Source organism: Schizophyllum commune (genome assembly GCF_000143185.2).
Source record: "Schizophyllum commune H4-8 unplaced genomic scaffold SCHCOscaffold_7, whole genome shotgun sequence".
Classification (NCBI taxonomy): Eukaryota; Fungi; Basidiomycota; class Agaricomycetes; order Agaricales; family Schizophyllaceae; genus Schizophyllum; species Schizophyllum commune.
Window position 1 is genome coordinate 694,648 of NW_026089544.1, and position 16,022 is coordinate 710,669.

Here is a 16,022-nt window from a genome sequence, read left to right on the forward strand (position 1 = left end):
TCTCGCGCCTTGCGCCTTCGTCCCTGGACAGCGCTTTCAACGCCTTCATATTGCGAGTTCCAAGGAGAGGAGCTCGCAGCCAGACTACTCATATATGACGCTGCTAGGTGGTCTTACTCGCACTTGAAAGAAGCAGAGCGAGTTCAACTTTATATCTCCAATTGGTCGACTCCCGAGGGAAGCCGCACGTTCAGGACAGAGATTGCGGGTTGCATAAGCATACAAGCTATAGAGTAGTATGATCGAATCTACGTAGAGTCGCCGTCCATGCATGGCAGCATACAGAATTTTTTCCTGACACAGTCGATCAAATGAATAGAGTACACATTGACAAGGACCGCACATTAGCCGCTATACGGTGTGTGCTTCAGCGTGCGTCCCCTTTTCCTCGGCCATCTCTTTGAGCGCCTCAAATATAACTCCTAACGCCACCCATCCAAAGCTATGCGCCCCGAAGATTGCCACGTTCTGCTTCCGATACGCGAACAACCATGCATGCCAGGCCCTGCGCAGCATATCCTCCGGGCTGTTCCCATCGTCCCCCTCAAGCTTGTCCCGTATGGCCTTCACCAGGATATCGGTCTGGTCTCGCAGCCTCGTCATGTGGTCCTTCCGCTTTCGCGGCTGGGACGTCTGCTGCACGATCGTGCCCACGACGGCTTCTTCCTCCGTCAGCATCGCGGCGCGCGACTGCGAGAGTGCGTTCGCAGAGCATATGCCGCGCAACTCGTTCGCGAACTGCTGAAAGAGCTGCTCCGTCGTCTCCTTCTGTTCGACGGTTATCTCGTCGTAGTCTTCGGGGACCAAGGCGCTGAGTCCATGAACGACGGGATCGTCGTGATCCTTGTCATGTAAGCCTGCAGACCAGTCGACGACGCTTGCCTCATTTGGCCGTCGCCCTCGACGGCGGTCGCGCCGAGAGCGAGTAAATTTAGGCGCGTCTTTGAGGGCCGGAAGGGTGATTGCACGGTGCAGGCGACCAATAGCGCGCTGGCTCTCGTAGTATCCCGATGACCTGGCGGTAACAACTTCCGGCGCGTTCCAATCGGGCTGTAAATTGAATGAGCGCGCCGACTAGAGAAAGGAATTTTAGCGGACTGGCCCTCTTCTTGTCCGGTCTTTTCAACCGTGGGATGCTCCTGAGTTCGACGGGCTGCCCAGACTTCGGGAAATCGACAGCATCGCTATGCAATTGTGACAGCTTCAAGCAGTCCTTGTCGAATATCGACTCGGAACTCTGATCAGCGATGATGAGCCATGTAATGGCCACCACGCCAAGGACCTATGCGAAGTCATGAGTTCAGTCGCGAGCGCTTGTCATGGGACTCACATCGTTATTTATGTAGTCCACCACAAAATCAGAGACGTCGTCCATATTCGCTGAATGATTGAGAGTCTTTCGTGGCGCCGGTTCATATAAAGCAGCCTTTTCTATGCGCTTAGGTCGAAACTCGGGGTGGTCATTGAGAGGAATCAGGTTGTACTCGTCGCCGTCGAGGTCGCCACCGCCTAGCATTGACGCCAGAGGTCTCGCCCCTACCAACAGATCAGCGACGGCTATAATGGTAGAGATATGTGCGTACCGCGTACAGAGAACACCACCGTGTTCGCCAAGGGCTCCTTAGCAAACGGCGAACCCGGTCTGGGGCGCCCAATCGCGCGTGCTATCTGCACATCGCCCGGGTGTATACTCGGCGAGCGCGGGATCAGTATATCGCCCTCCAGATATATGACCTCGTCACTATCGTGCGCTTTAATACACGCAAAAATCTCCCACTCCTTCAGATAGCCGTGCACATCGGCCACGCCCACCAGCGTGTACGCGCCCGGGATCGGGATGCGCGCGTGGTTCTTGAGCTCCCGCAAGACGTGGTGGATGGCGAACTCGAGCATGCGACTGTAGAACTTGTTGTCGCCCAGATTCTCGATGTTGCAAAGCTTCACGAGGTTGAGCAAGAGAGAAGGGAGGCGAAAGGATGTGCCAAGACCGAGGGCTTCTAGCATGCGAGCAGCTTTGGTCAGCGACTCAGTCGAGCTGTAGGCGTCCTGGACGGCCGCGTCTTGATGCTGGAGGAAGGTCTCGTAGGGCACGCCAAGTCCTTCAAGAAGCATGATGAGGGGGCGATTGAGGTAGTACCTGGGTGGCATAGTGAATGAGCACCGCCGGTCTGACTTCATCCCAATAACCTACTTTGCAGGCCGATCGAACACACGCGCAATCTCCAGGTTGCGGTTGTTCGGGCAGTCGAACTTGATCATGGAGTCCCGCAAACACACTACCCGTCCTTGCAGCGTATGGTCCACGCTCAGCATCCCCTTCGACCCCATAAACCGAATCTGGAATGCCGCCGGAATACCCCTGCCATTCATCGCGCGCTTCCTGTATCGATTGACCTCAGTGTAGGCATCGACCGCCATCTCCCTCGACATCGTCCCCACGCCATCGGTGAAGTGGTACATCCCGTCAGGCGTGGATATGTCAGAGATGATGTGTGTCTCCGCGGGATTGACGACGATCGAGGCGTCGGTCGCGGTAAATGCCTGCGAGAGGCGCGCAGCATAGCGAGCAGGACAAAGGCGGTCGCTGCTCTTCTCAAAGTTACCGATGCTGGCAATGACAGAAGCTGCATTGACTTCGGTGTCGCCCACGCGGAAGGGCTTGACGAAGCTGTACATATGTCAGGGACGCTGTGACGATGGCAGTTTCGCGGGTGCTCACTAGACCGTATGCTCCTTCAAAGCCGACTGCGAATATGCCAAGAACTCGAATTCGCGACCTGCGATGACGAGGCCGTTCTTCAGAATGCTTCCGACCCGGCTGCGTACGAAAGACGCCGTATCGACCTCCCTGTCGAAGCGATACTGCAGTTTCGTCTCCTCAGTGAAGCTAACGCGCAGAAACGAATCATGGTGCTGTACATCGAACATGCGGATGACGCGGTTGGACCTCTCAGGATACGGACCTTGCAAGATAATCCGCGTCGGCGTGATGATGGCATGCAGTGACTGGAAGAGGCTGACATTGGTCGGCTGGACGGTCTCCTCGATCCCTCTGCGCTCGAAGTCTTTAGCCGCACGGTCAAAGCATTCCTGCACTGTCTCGGAATCGTCTTCGTAACAGATCCAGGCTACCAGGCGCTCTTGGAAGTGCCGCAGAAAGCGCGCGCAGTACTGCTCGCCGAAGCGCTCCTGCACTTTGCGCACCTGCGGCCTGAAGGATAACAAGTCGCCCGGCCGAATAAGTAGACTGCACAATAAGCTGGCGAGCTGGAAGGCGATGCACCAGGGCGCTCTAGCCATCCACGACCGCACCTCGTCCAGTACGTGCTGTGCGTAGACGCCGTCCCTGACGGCAGGACAGTCATACTCGTCGACGTGGTGCCAAAGGCCGGCATCCTTTGCGAGATTGCGAAAGTCGCGCAGCGCGGTCTGCGATGGCAGTTCGAGTCGCAGGGCGAAGGAGGTGAACGCGACGACTCTCTTGTGGTCACCGAAGGGCAGATGTGGGAGGCGCGTTCGTTTGGCGTCCAGACCGAGGAAACGATTCTTTATTTCTGATTCGAATGAGGGAGGTACAGACAGGACGATTGTGAGGGAGGGATCCTGCGAGCGGCGCGAAGGAGGCGCAGACAATGACTTGATGTGCGAGAAACGCATGGCGACGAGGGAGAGCCTCGCAGGAGCATCCGCATGCCGCATCTTCACGCAAATCTCGCGACGCTCGCCATCGAATACCGCGTACGCATGTCTGTCGTTGAATCGCTCCTCCCACTCGATGGAAAAGGTAGACTCGTCGTAGTCCAGGCAGCCAAATTGAACGGCCCTGATGGAGATGCGAGGACCATTGTCATCGTCGTCATGAATCTCGTTCAGCTTTTGCATCAGAGATGATAGGTCGAAGCCGCGCATGAGGGCCTCCATTCTGGCTGAGCCGGTGGAGGGAGGTCGCAAGGATCGGATAGGCGCCGGTAGTCTGAGTTCATATGGGATGCAATGACGATGCTATCAGATAGGCGCCCTGCGGTCTCGTGTCAGCTTCCAAAAGAACGTAGAGCTGACTTTGAGGTCCCCTAAAAGCCATTCACAGGCGATAGAACGGTCGCACGCTGCTGAGCGTCCATCTAACAGGCCCGCCAAGGCTAGTACAGGAGCCTGCTGCCCACTGTCGTGGGCTCGAGACAGATATTCTTCGACGTGAACAACGGTATGGCCAGTGAAGGAACAGACATCCTCGTTGCACAAAACAAGAAGGCATAACATCCGCACGTAGAAAACCGTGTCCTTCGGCAAATCCCGTACGGCAATCGCCGAATGAGCATGACCGTTGTGTGTGACATCATCACGCTTCGCCTCATCGTTTGTTCTCGCCACGATGAGCAGCCGATACAGCGCGCTGCCACCGTCCTCCTCGTCGGGTGACATGATATTGCCGTCAGCGTCGTCCGCGTACATGTCTCGCGCGGTCGCCAACGTCTCCGTCGGCGCCGGCTACGGGCCCTACTCCTACCACCCGCCCTCCTTCCGTCGGATATCCCGCCAATTCACACTCCTCCTCCGCAGGCACATTACAGGCTCGGAAGCCAACTCCACCTCTATGACTCCCCTTACCTTACATTGAGCATTGACTCGCTTCGCTCAAATCCTCGAAGATGTGGGTCCTCGGTAATTATTGGTGTTCTCAGCGTAAAGGATTTGGGAAACCTGAAGCTCGCGCAACGCCCGCCTCACCAGTCTCGAACTATCGACTGACCCAATGATCTGAGCTCAGCTGAAGGTATACAAAAGGGGACATAAAAAGTGGTCCAGCCCGGGATCGAACCGGGAACCTTTCGTGTGTGAGACGAAAATCATAACCATTAGACCACTGAACCGATGCGTAGAGGTCATCCTGTGTCATAATAGGCTCCAACGAATACTTCAGACCCACAACCACCGTCAACTCACACTTCTTACCTTGCAAACAATCGTCAATCGCAAGCAGACTTCGCCCGTCCACGTCAACCTTCAGACTTCGAAAGCATGCATACCCTCGCCTAGCCCGCCGATGGAATGGCCTGAAGGCCCCAATCATCCCCCCATCATACAACAGCGTCGCATCGCGAGCGCGAGTCGTCATTAGGCAGTCCGCGGGTCTGCGTAGGTAGGCAGCGGTCGGTATCTAAAGGATGTAGGTATGTGCCGCGAATAAGGCGCAGACGAGACGCCATGGTACTAAGCAAGGTGCCAGTGTACCAAGCAAGGAGCCAGGGTACTAAGCAAGGTGCCAGGGCACGAAGCGAGGTGCTGAGGCACAAAGCAAGGCGTCGGCATACAAAGTCCGTCTCCAGCACCACCAACCGACCGACCACCACCCCATCGACCCGCCGTGCAGCGCGCGAGGTAGGTAAATAAATACGAAGAATAGTAGGGCTGTCCGAGCAGCGAGCGTGGATGGGTTCGAGGACGAATGGACGGGTTACGAGGACGAATGGATGGGATATGAGTACGGTGCATGTATGAGTATCGTGAATGGGGTGATGGTAGTCTACCGTGCGGGTGGTTGATGTCGACCGTGCGGACGGGTACTCGACGGTGATCCTGGTAGTGGGTAACGATGGACCGTGCGATGGGTAACGTGCAGTGGGATATCGTGGCGACAATGGAACACCTGAAGAGGCAGGCATATCCCTGCGAACAGACGATGATGGTACATAGAACTCGGCAGTGCTGGCATTAGCGTGGCGATGTGACGGTGATGAAGGCGAGGCGGCATTTGGATGAAGTTGCGATAGGTGTATCTTGGCTTGGTGGGTGTCGTCCTCCTCAGCAGGACCGGCTTCCTCTCGTCCCTTCCTCTGAAGAGACAAAGAGTGGGCGAACCCTCTAACACCCATCCAAGATCGCGTTTTTGGGTACAGAGTACCCCGCCGCGTCCCATGTTGTCAGGTTCATGTCCATGTACGCGTTCAAGTGGCTGCGAGAACGGTCAGTCGACTGTCGCGACACCACAAATCACGACTCACTCAGCGATGTAATCCTTCGTCGGATGCCTTGGCGGGCTGCAGCCAATGTACTCATCCGGCGCGTCGTCCCGCTGATACACGCGCACGTAGTCGACGTGCATGTACGCAGGGAACTGACGGATAGGATCAGCCAACACGCTCAAAGTCGTAGAGGGCCGTTGTCGAAGAAGCAGCCTCACCTCCATATGCTCGTAATCCTGCTGCTGGAAACCCGGCGAGATACCCAAGTTGAGCACCATGTACATTGGCTCCTCCGCAATCAGTCGCTGCGACATGTCGAGATCGGACCGCGCAGGGATGGCCGTTGCAGGAAGCGTCCAGGTTGCCTTGTCGTTGATGAACCTGCGGCTGGCTTAGCACAGCTCATGATTGCTGACACCGCTGTCAGCCTGCATAGCGAGCGCTACGTACCAGGTGATGTACCCATCATCACGGTTATCTGGGTCGCTCCAGTACTCCATGCCAACAGTCATGCCAGACTGGTCCTGGTCCACGGTGACGCCCTCATTGTAGCTGACGATTCAGCGTCAGCCAGTCATGCTGGGAAAAGCTAAATGATGGGTTTACTCACGCATCATCAGGGAAGTAGCTCAATGCAGAGCACGCCTGCTGCAAATTTGCGCCCCGATACGAGTTCCACTCCGTGATGGACTCGTCGTAGAGCGTGCATACCTGGAAGGGTCATGCGTCAGTATGCGCAAATAACTCCCATAGAAGCTGGCGAGACATGCAGAAGAGGCACGCGCTAGACAACACTCACATCCTCGACAATCCTATATTTCTCATCGAACGGCGCGACCTGGAATGACTGCGACGCCTGCCCTCGGAAGTTGCTGACGTCAATCTGCGCCTCGAGCATATCGATTTCTGGGGCTGCGCGACCTAAGAAGCAAGATCTCAGCACCGAGGACGATATCATGATCAGTATCGATGAGACCACCCGGGACGGCAGCAACGCAGCAGATACGAGGGAGACCATCGTGAAGAACGCTCGACAAATGCTCAACTAGAACATGGATATCGTCCCACTCACCGACATAGCTCCCGCCATTGCTTCCTCCCGACGGACCTGGGTGGTCTTCGCCCTTGCATGTGCACGCACTCAAACGTTGACCGGGAAGCCAGGAGAGCTGTGATGAGGCTTAGCCATTATTCAAGCACGATGCCGCCAACCTGGAACTATCCCCAAAGAGGCGACCACCGTAACGAACGCACTCACATTGTCCCCATTCGGCCCGCTCTCGCTCGTGTCGATGCCTTTATCCGTGTTCGTCTGGTTGGGAAGCGCGCCAGTGTCACATCTGTCAAGAACGTAAGCCAGGGTCGACGAGTCGGACTCCCTCGACTCACGCGTCATAGCTGTATGGCCACATGCCGTCCGTAGTCGCACCGTAGCCGGCGCGGCCCTACCAAGACATCGTGAGCTAAAGCGTTCCCTTACACCATCAGATGGGCGCAGCGGATCTGCTCAGAGCGGGCGGCCAAAACCCTCATAGCAATTTCAGCCGTTGGGCTCAAGACGAGCCCATAGATCATTTTTAGCAACACTCAGGGCAAACTGAGCGGGCTTCTTCACGATCGGACCGCTTCGAGGCATGCAGCGAAGGCAGATATACCGCAGACCTGATGAAGGCTGCTTGCGCGTTTCATGAACTCCCAACTCACCAAATTGCCCATGGTCCAAACGCCGGGCCAGTAACCTGGGCTGGCGTGCGTACCCGGGAGGGAAAGCTTGACCTATAAGACGGTGGATGAGCGACCACATGGTGCGGGCGTGCGAAAGAGAAGAGATGGATGATCCCACACTCCGTTGTTGTGGCTCACGATGACAGCCGCAACGCCAGCAGGGTATTGTCCGGTGTGCAGTGAGGAAAAGAGGACGCTCAACACCTTTGGCGAGCTGTCTACCATGTCCAACGATGGTTTCCTATATAAAAGCGGAGGCGAGTGGGAAAGAGGAGGCGGGGTGGCGATGCGTTCCGAGATCGGTAACCGAGGAAGGTGTCGAAAGGAGGATAGAGAATGACGGGATGCACACCTCTACGTATCCTGTTGTGAAGCAAAACTTGTTCCAAGATTGCAGCATTCCCGACTGGAAGTTGAGATCGTGTGTCCACTGTGGGTCATGTTAGCACAAGCATCGATGAGGAATGGGTGGGGGCGCACCTGCTGCGTCATTGTCAAGACCAGCTTTCCCGCCTTGGTTGTGACAGCCTTGGGGTCGTACCACTCGAGATCACCGGTGGGCCAGTAATGATAGTCCATGGCCTCCCAATACGGATCGTCGCCAGGGTAGAACGTCCGATCCTCCTGCTCGAACTCATCGGAGAAGACGAGATGATATGACTTGCCGTCGTTCCCTTTGCGAGTGAGCACGTCTTCTGGCGTATCCGGGTCTATGAGCTGGCGGAGGTTGAGGTCGGGGATCTGGCCCGAGCCGTTGATACCGCCGAGGTTGTAGCCTGAGTAGGCGACGGCGGGGTGGCCAACGGCGTCATAGATCGGGTAGCCGAGGAAGAGCATGAGAAGGCCGGAGACGAGGGCGGCGAGCGCGAACGCGTTGACCCAGCCGCGCGCGGAGAAGGGCGTGAAGGAGGTGTCGAGCTTGCGCGGGTCGTGGAGGGCGTCGTCGGCGTCGGGGCCTGACGAATACGCGTTCGCGGGGAGGGATTCGGACGCCTGGGCGAGACGCGCGGTGGAATTGGCGTCCGAGCCGGTACTCGCGGAGGAGAAGCGCGGGTTGGCTGGGTATCCGGCTGAGGAGGGTGGATGGTAGGAGTAGGGCCCGTAGCCGGCGCCGACGGAGCCGTTAGCGACGGCGCGGGACATGTACGCGGACGACGCTGACGGCGAGCTCATGTCGCCCGACGAGGAGGACGGTGGCAGCGCGCTGTATCGGCTGCTCATCGTGGCAAGAACTGGAAGTCTGTAATACAAACGATGAGGCGAAGCGTGATGATGTCACACAAAACGGTCACCCATCCCCGTCGATCCAGTGCCTCGCCACTTTTTACCCGCCACCATCGTGGACGACGCCGCCGACGTCGCTTCCGACAGCGACGGGGACGGGAATTCGACCCTTGTCTCTGCGCGTCCCCCTTTCCCCTTCCTCTCGTCTTCGTTGACCATCCTACGCTCTCTTGTTCTCGGGAAGACGTTCAATTCTCGGTGAAATTATCGCTCCACCTCCTCGACAAATGAGCAATTCCGCTGGTAAACAGTCTTCATCCTCGGCATATTCTCCGATCCACTCCATCTTCGAGGAGTACCATTACGAGCTCTGCCATCGTTCCACTGGTCTCGATAGAGCGCATGCGCTCGGGTGCTACCTGACAGTAAAACAGTTGCGACACAATCACAACCACCGAGCCCTTCAGAGACCGTCATACGCAAATTCTCCTGGTATACCTCGTAAACGCATACGTCAGACGTGCGCTATCTGCAATTGCAGTACAGCTCCCCTGTTCATTCACTGTTCAAGTTTCACGTCAGCAAATGCGGCCCCGGATCTTCTACCTTCTTCGCAAAGCGGTCTAGCGTCTACCTATGGATCGTTCAGCTCGAGTCTTTCAAGATGTCCATGCAACCTCCTGAGGACTGAAAGTCGCCCGCTTTCTCTATGTTCTGCTTCTGTTTGTTGGTCGGGGCCTCGGGGCGTTCTCCTCTCTCTTTCAAGGTCGACCATTCCCTACTCTCTTTCAATGAAACTCTCATATCGTCCTTGGTCAGCGAAGTACCAATCGCATCGTCTCATACATCTTCCCGGCGCCCTCGAATATCATCCTATCTTGCACGTTAAATTCTGGTTCAACGATATACGTATCGCTACTCGACTAATGGTTGTGTTATCTATGCATTTGCTTTCACCCTACGGGTACTCAGACATGTTCCTGTAGTGGACTCCCAACGCGTGTGATACAACAAATTTGTCGAGAACACGGTGGCAAGATCGGTAAGTATCAAACCAGGCTACTAGCCATAGCCATATCCTACCTCCAATTCGACATGGATTTACAGTGCCTTGTCAGCTAGCCTTCGGAAGTACAACTTGGCCCCAGGATCAGGGATACAGTGACCCGCAAACCACTTATTCCCTGGGCGCCTTGTACTCCCAGGCGCGCCACCCGGTGCGAAGGTGATCTCGTAGTGGTAGACCAAGTGCGCCATCATCATCTTCATCTGCATCGCAGCGAAGAAGCGTCCGGGGCACGCCGTTCTACCATGGCCGAAGCCGAGGTCAGTGGCGCTCGTATACACCAGCTCGTCCTCCTTCTCGCGCAGGCCGCTCTCGCGAGACTCGGCAGCCTTGGCGAATCGCCAAGGGTCGAAGGTGTCGGGGTCCCTGAAGTAGGCCTTGTCGTGCTGGATAGAGGCCTTCGCCACGGTCACGTACGTGTCGCGTGGTATGACGGTGCCGTCCGAGAGCTGGAAGGTCTCCCGGGCCTTCCTTGTTAGCGTGACTGGCGAGCACACGTTAGTTAGAACGCAGTGGCGGCGTACAAGGTCGTCAACTCACGAGCACCCAGGCCATCGAAGCGGGTTGTTTCCTTGAACAGGCTGTCCATCAGATACAGCCGGTCCATGGCGTCCTTCGACCATCCATGCACCGATACAACTGACGCCACTTCCTCGCGCAGTATTTTCGCGTACTCTGCGTTCGCGGCGACGTGATACATAGCATGAGTGAACGTCTTGAGTGCGTATCAGACCTGCAATTCAGGGACGAGGGGGGGCGAGATACGCACGAGTGTTGCGGGCACGGTGACAAAATTCGTGAGGAGGATACGACGACTCAGTGCCTCTGTCGTACGCTCGTAAGGGTCATCGTCGGACTTCTCCATCAGCCATTGCAGTAGATCATCCTGCAAGAAGCAGTCAGCCAGCCTCGTCGGTGCACGGCGGCAGTGACTTACTTCATTCTGACCATCCTCCTTTGCATTCTGCCGTCGTTCTTCGATGATTGGGCCCAGTAGACGCGCCATCTCGTTCACGTAACTCCCAACGGCGAAGAAGCGCAGGACAAGGCTACGACCGGCTCGGACGGTCAGAATGCGATGACCCGTTAGTTGGATCGCGACTTACGGCTTCAGTAAATCAGGGAAGAAATTGGGCAAAACCGAAGCCATCGCTACAGTGTCAGAGTACTTGCAGCAGACCGCGACATAGCGGGGATCTCGGGCTGTTGGAAAGCGTCAGCTCTTGGCTGAGTTCGATGACGAAGGACCGACCTAGCTGAGGTCCAACAAAAGCCATGTTCCCGCTGCTACACACGACCTCCTTCGCGAGCTGATTTACGTCGATGGATTGCCAGTCTGATGAATACATCGTGTAAGTCAGCGCAGACGTGGACCTCGCACATCCTCACCGTCACGTGTATCGACGAGTAAAGCATCGTCCAGCGCTCGCTTGGCCTCCTCGTGCATCAAAGGGAAGATATCCGCGAGCTTGCGCGTGAGCCTCTGGTACAGGGCTATGTGATACGGATTGGAACTGCGAGATAGATCAGTCAGGTTGATGTAAAGCCGTAACCGTAGACGTACACCGCTGTCTTGCCCATCGTATAGTCAGTTTGCATGAGCTACCCAGTCCGTGTCAGCTTTGACTTAGCTAGAGATGTCTGACGACGGTGCACCTCCAGAATGGCATCGTTCAAGCTTACTGTGGTCTCCGGGAGACGCACGTACTCGTGCACGAGATCCCCGCTCAAGACCACCACCCAGCGCGTCATCTCAGGAATGCGGAACGCGCGACCTTTGTACTGAGCAGCGTCGTGATTAATCGCGGAACAAGCACCAGAAACCAAGCGTACCTTCTCATATCCTTCCTGGATGTAGTCTTGCATGTACAAGATCGCCTTGAGCGCGCTGAACCAGGAGGTCAGCCAGTGAGAAGGGCCGATCGCGGGGATGGACGACAAGTCCTGCTGCGTGTTGCGAAATGAACGCGACAATGCGAAGGCGAGAGCCACGCCTGCGGCAAGTTCGAAGACGGCGAGGAGCATAGTTCGAGTGAGAAAGGTGGGGCGTCGCTTCACTGCAGAGGTAGGCTGCGACGCCGGGGAGCGGACGAGCTTGGTATGAGGAGTGGTACAGCATGGTGATCACTTTGAGGTTGATATGGAGGAGCAGAGCGATGCGTAACCTACCGTAGTGCTACAAGTGCATGGCCCAATCAGAGAAGCATGTTGCGATGTTGATGTACTTCATGTAGATGTCGAGGACGCCGTCGAGGGAAGAGCACGATACATGGGGTAAGCAGTGTCCTGTTGGACCCCCGACACTGCTTCAGATGGGCGATTTGTTCAGAGTTCGGTGCACGGAGTAGCTGAAAGATCAGACTGACCGACACCGTTGGTCTAGCCTGATGAGACGAGAACGTCAAGAGTATCCTGTATTAGCCGTCCGTGTGATCAGTAGAAGGCCGAACTGTCGAGCCATCGCATTTCAAGTTGCTAGTGCGCCGCAGATGCAGACTCCACGGAGTATGGAGTTCTCGTACTGCCGCCCAGCCTGGGAACCGAGGGTGCATACGAGCGTGCGAGGAAATTCCAAGGCAGACGATTGAGAATCCACTCGAGAATTCTGCGCATCATGGCACGGAGTATCCTCAGAATATGTAGGGTCTGATGCTGGCGTATGAATACGAAGAGCCTGATCCAAAATGATATTCACGGGCTTCATCGGCAATTGCCGCAACGCCAAAGCACAGTAAATATGCGCCCACATCATAGAGGCGAGCGCGATTTTGCAGCTGAGCCCTTCATCAATCAACGAGCATGCGCGGAGGCCATATCATTATCCTCTCTTGAGCAATAAATATCTATTCCAGTCACATACATCTGCAGTCTTTCGAGGGGGAGAATCATATCGGAGGCCAAAAGCGATGCCTGTGCAGTATCGATGCTCAAGGACCGTGACCATCTGGAACCTGTCGAGGCGCTGCTCTGGGAATAAGATCAAGGCGCAGAGTGTCATGGGTCCAAAGTCCATATTCCTTTTTTCCACGTCAGTGTGCTGGCGGTTGTAGCGGCAAAGGCCCGTACCTTGAAAGAAGCGTCATACTTGGCCGCATCGAACCCGCTTTCCGGCGCTATCGTCCAGTGATGGACGATAGCTGCGACGGTCAATCTGGGCGCCGTTGAACACAGAACAATCATGTTGGGAATATCACTTACTTTACGTTCTGGAGCCCGAGCGCACGACCGACGCAGTTCGCGTACCCAGCACTGAATGGCATGAATGCCTGGCGATTGCATGGGCTCAGAGCGGCCAGTGTGAGTTGGGGATCTTTCGTAGCTGATATCATTTCCACCTGCTCTGCTTCGGATAGCCACCGCTCGGGAATGAACACGTCTGCGAGAGGGCCGAAGTTCGCGGGGTCCCGGTGCATGGTGTACACGGGGACATGCACGGTAGTGTTTGGCGGGATCCAACGACCAAGGATGAGCGCGCCCTCTTTTCCGGTCGTGCGCGGCGGTCCTGCATGCATTTCCACAAATGAGCATCGCGTGGCGGCAGGCGCTTGAGCGAGAACTCACCGAAGGGTCCGGGTGGGAGTATACGAAAAGACTCGTTGATGCACGCATTGAGGTAAGGTAGCCGTGCAAGCTCAGAGATGTCGACTGAGACCTTGTCCCTGTGGTCCATGCCAAACACTGCGTCGATCTCATGATGAAGCTTGCGTTGGCGGTAGGGATCCGTCGCAAGGTAGCGGAGGGTCGTGAGCACGGTCTGCACGCTTGTGTCCGTGGCACCGACTATAATGAGGCCCGCGTCCGCCACCGCTTCGTCGTTGGACAGGGACGCCGCCCCAGATGCGTCATCGAGCTAGAGACCGTGAAAGCTTGTCCCCGGTTATAGCAGAGTCGACTTACGAGCGTGCCCATGATATCAACGCGTGTTGTCTTCGCTGTCTCTTCCCTGATCTGCTTGACCTTTGCTTCGACAAACTGTACGGGAGAACCGTGAGTCAACTAAGTGAGCGGTGAGAAAAGGACACGCGCGGCATGGAATGTCTCGATAGGGCCGCGCTGTGGAAAAAGCTGGAATATGTCGCGCATCCAGGGCACTTGTCCCATGGCTATCGGGAAAGTGTCAATTTGACGTGCCGACAATAGCAGCGGAGTACGCACAACTGACGAAGCGAACACCCATTCCAAGCTAGATACTTGTGAGCTTGCAAGCAGAGCCATCGGGTGCAGGGTACCTACCATCTCCATCCAACCCTCCTTGTCGTATCCATCTCGCATGGTCTCAAAGCCACCAGAGAAGCCTATATCACCAGCAAGATCCCTTGGGATGGGTCACGCTTACTCACTAGTACAACATCGTAACGAGCCACGCACATGAAGAATAGGTTAACCCAGCGGTCGACGTTAACAGGCGTGCGCCCGGCACGTCGATCCAAGTCCATATGGTTCAGAAGTTGGAAGACGCGCATCTGAGGCGAGAATCAGCTCCAGGCGCAAACAAAGGAAGGTAGTATGAATACCTGAGCATACGTTCCATACGTCTCTAGCGCTCTTGCAGACAATGCCTGTGTCCACGTCTACGAGGATAGGTCAAAGGGCAATCCAAGAAATGCAAGCGAAATTAGATACCCGGCGCCGTTCTAGGTGGCGCTGGCGGTCGGTGACGGTGATCATCGTGTCACCTTTGGCAGGCGCACCTAGGTTATATCAGTATGGAGGAGTCCTGTACTGCAAATGCGACGTACCCTTGTGGAAGTTCGAGCGGTCAAGTTTCGTGTAGATGGGCGCGATGGCGGCTGGGTCGTTTATGGACAGCTCGTTGGGACCTAGACGGGTGATGAGGATTGTTGCGTTGCAAGTCCCTGCGACGCACCAATTCTGACCCAGGGCCCGTACCGACGATGACATCTACAAAAACCGTAAGGGCGATGGGGTCGAAGTCAGGAATGAGCTTACGACTGCAGCTCCTGATGACGACCGCCCTTGAGCAGGATGCGGTGGACCATCCACCACTTCGTCTGCGCAGCATGTCGTGGACCGGGGAAGGCAGCGAGGGGATGGAGGGGCGAAAGTCGATAGAGGGCGATAGACAACGTCAGCGTCGCGAGATACGCCGTGTTGAGGATCGAGGCGCGCAGACATGCCGGGATGAGCGTGCACCCCTCTCGCCAAACTGCATGAGTGATGACGGCTAAATAGAACACGGTGCTGGTGACCACCACTGTCATCGCAGAAGGTTCGTAGGTCCGAAACACGGTGTGCATAAACTAAAGAGCTCCGTCAGCGATAGAGCTTTGTCAATAATCTCCTCACTGACCAGGGCGAGGAAGATGGAAATGAGCAGTAGGCGATCCATTGTGGACGCTGGGGGATCTGAGGAGGTGAAAGTGCAATCATCTCAGCAGGTTGAAGCCCACATATACCTCTCGTACAACATCCGTTCTCGGGCATCTTGCTACCATATCGAGCATGCTGAGCCAGGGAGATTGTACATCAGACCTGCACGCGGACCTTCATGGCTTCGATCTGACAGAGCGCAAGATGGTCCGTAGGCCGTGCGAGGACCCGAAATATGTACACCCGAGGCGCCACTCGACACCCTGAATACTTTCATCTCGGTGCCTTCCGAATACTCACAGGAGCCACACATAGGTCCATCGTGCGCGAAGGCGCCGAGCTGTGCTTTTCATCGCTGTGGCATATACAGAGAAGACCTGCAGAAACGGTGAGCTTGATGAGCGCCTGAGCAGCAGTCCATGGTACTGACCCCCGCATCCACATCCGCATCAACATGTACGATGCGCGGTGATGTGTGATCATCAAGTCTGCTATGTCCCGGAACTGCATCCATACGAAGGACATGGGATGGGCGCGACTTCGCAAGAATGTATCGCACGCCCGAGATCGCACCAAATCATGGCTCACGGACAATCACAGGCGAACGGCGGCGCTATAGTGCATCATTCCCCATGATCAGCTTCGAACAGTCCCCGGACACCAAGGATCCTATTGGGAGCGAAGCGAGGTAGACTGTCATGCTTCTCACTATG

The 16,022-nt window shown here is 56.0% G+C and overlaps 7 protein-coding genes and 1 non-coding gene across 8 annotated transcripts; 2 read left to right on the top strand and 6 right to left on the bottom strand.

The window, feature by feature from the left end:
* Positions 1-351: 351 nt before the first annotated feature.
* Positions 352-1,375, bottom strand: SCHCODRAFT_02506716 (RdRP-domain-containing protein; the record flags this gene model as incomplete). The annotated part of the gene is made up of 3 exons (XM_050343183.1): positions 352-1,050; positions 1,076-1,282; positions 1,331-1,375. 3 exons carry the CDS (start codon positions 1,373-1,375, stop codon positions 352-354), a joined length of 951 nt encoding a protein of 316 aa, XP_050199540.1.
* Positions 1,376-1,557: 182 nt separating this feature from the next.
* SCHCODRAFT_02506699 (RdRP-domain-containing protein) lies at positions 1,558-3,882 on the bottom strand (the record flags this gene model as incomplete). The annotated part of the gene is made up of 3 exons (XM_003031003.1): positions 1,558-2,137; positions 2,192-2,668; positions 2,720-3,882. The coding sequence occupies 3 exons, from the start codon at positions 3,880-3,882 to the stop codon at positions 1,558-1,560; spliced, it is 2,220 nt and encodes a 739-aa protein (XP_003031049.1).
* A 484-nt stretch (positions 3,883-4,366) lies between these two features.
* SCHCODRAFT_02628287 (uncharacterized protein) lies at positions 4,367-4,728 on the top strand. The gene has a single exon (XM_050345461.1). It carries the CDS (start codon positions 4,451-4,453, stop codon positions 4,616-4,618), a length of 168 nt encoding a protein of 55 aa, XP_050199541.1. The 5' UTR covers positions 4,367-4,450; the 3' UTR covers positions 4,619-4,728.
* A 70-nt stretch (positions 4,729-4,798) lies between these two features.
* On the bottom strand, positions 4,799-4,871 carry SCHCODRAFT_t142. The gene has a single exon. It is a non-coding gene; the product is annotated as a tRNA-Val (tRNA).
* Positions 4,872-4,986: 115 nt separating this feature from the next.
* Positions 4,987-8,941, bottom strand: SCHCODRAFT_02628288 (uncharacterized protein). Its single transcript, XM_050345462.1, has 12 exons — positions 8,169-8,941; positions 8,041-8,118; positions 7,668-7,739; positions 7,353-7,408; positions 7,222-7,303; positions 7,036-7,132; positions 6,763-6,884; positions 6,574-6,674; positions 6,414-6,515; positions 6,182-6,344; positions 6,003-6,115; positions 4,987-5,953 (listed from the first exon to the last, which is right to left on the bottom strand). The coding sequence occupies exons 1-12, from the start codon at positions 8,907-8,909 to the stop codon at positions 5,863-5,865; spliced, it is 1,818 nt and encodes a 605-aa protein (XP_050199542.1). The 5' UTR covers positions 8,910-8,941; the 3' UTR covers positions 4,987-5,862.
* Positions 8,942-9,026: 85 nt separating this feature from the next.
* Positions 9,027-9,900, top strand: SCHCODRAFT_02628298 (uncharacterized protein; the record flags this gene model as incomplete). The annotated part of the gene is made up of 1 exon (XM_050345463.1): positions 9,027-9,900. The coding sequence occupies exon 1, from the start codon at positions 9,200-9,202 to the stop codon at positions 9,896-9,898; it is 699 nt and encodes a 232-aa protein (XP_050199543.1). The 5' UTR covers positions 9,027-9,199.
* On the bottom strand, positions 9,781-12,111 carry SCHCODRAFT_02628300 (cytochrome P450). Its single transcript, XM_050345464.1, has 10 exons — positions 11,812-12,111; positions 11,635-11,760; positions 11,543-11,580; positions 11,368-11,492; positions 11,231-11,314; positions 11,085-11,181; positions 10,916-11,027; positions 10,748-10,864; positions 10,519-10,693; positions 9,781-10,462 (listed from the first exon to the last, which is right to left on the bottom strand). Exons 1-10 carry the CDS (start codon positions 12,001-12,003, stop codon positions 10,014-10,016), a joined length of 1,515 nt encoding a protein of 504 aa, XP_050199544.1. The 5' UTR covers positions 12,004-12,111; the 3' UTR covers positions 9,781-10,013.
* Positions 12,112-12,784: 673 nt separating this feature from the next.
* On the bottom strand, positions 12,785-15,440 carry SCHCODRAFT_02628305 (cytochrome P450). Its single transcript, XM_050345465.1, has 15 exons — positions 15,290-15,440; positions 14,929-15,239; positions 14,846-14,880; positions 14,718-14,798; positions 14,602-14,669; positions 14,493-14,549; positions 14,347-14,441; positions 14,212-14,293; positions 14,134-14,161; positions 14,005-14,081; positions 13,876-13,950; positions 13,540-13,828; positions 13,177-13,480; positions 13,045-13,129; positions 12,785-12,995 (listed from the first exon to the last, which is right to left on the bottom strand). The coding sequence occupies exons 1-15, from the start codon at positions 15,326-15,328 to the stop codon at positions 12,906-12,908; spliced, it is 1,716 nt and encodes a 571-aa protein (XP_050199545.1). The 5' UTR covers positions 15,329-15,440; the 3' UTR covers positions 12,785-12,905.
* Between the last annotated feature and the right edge of the window lie 582 nt (positions 15,441-16,022).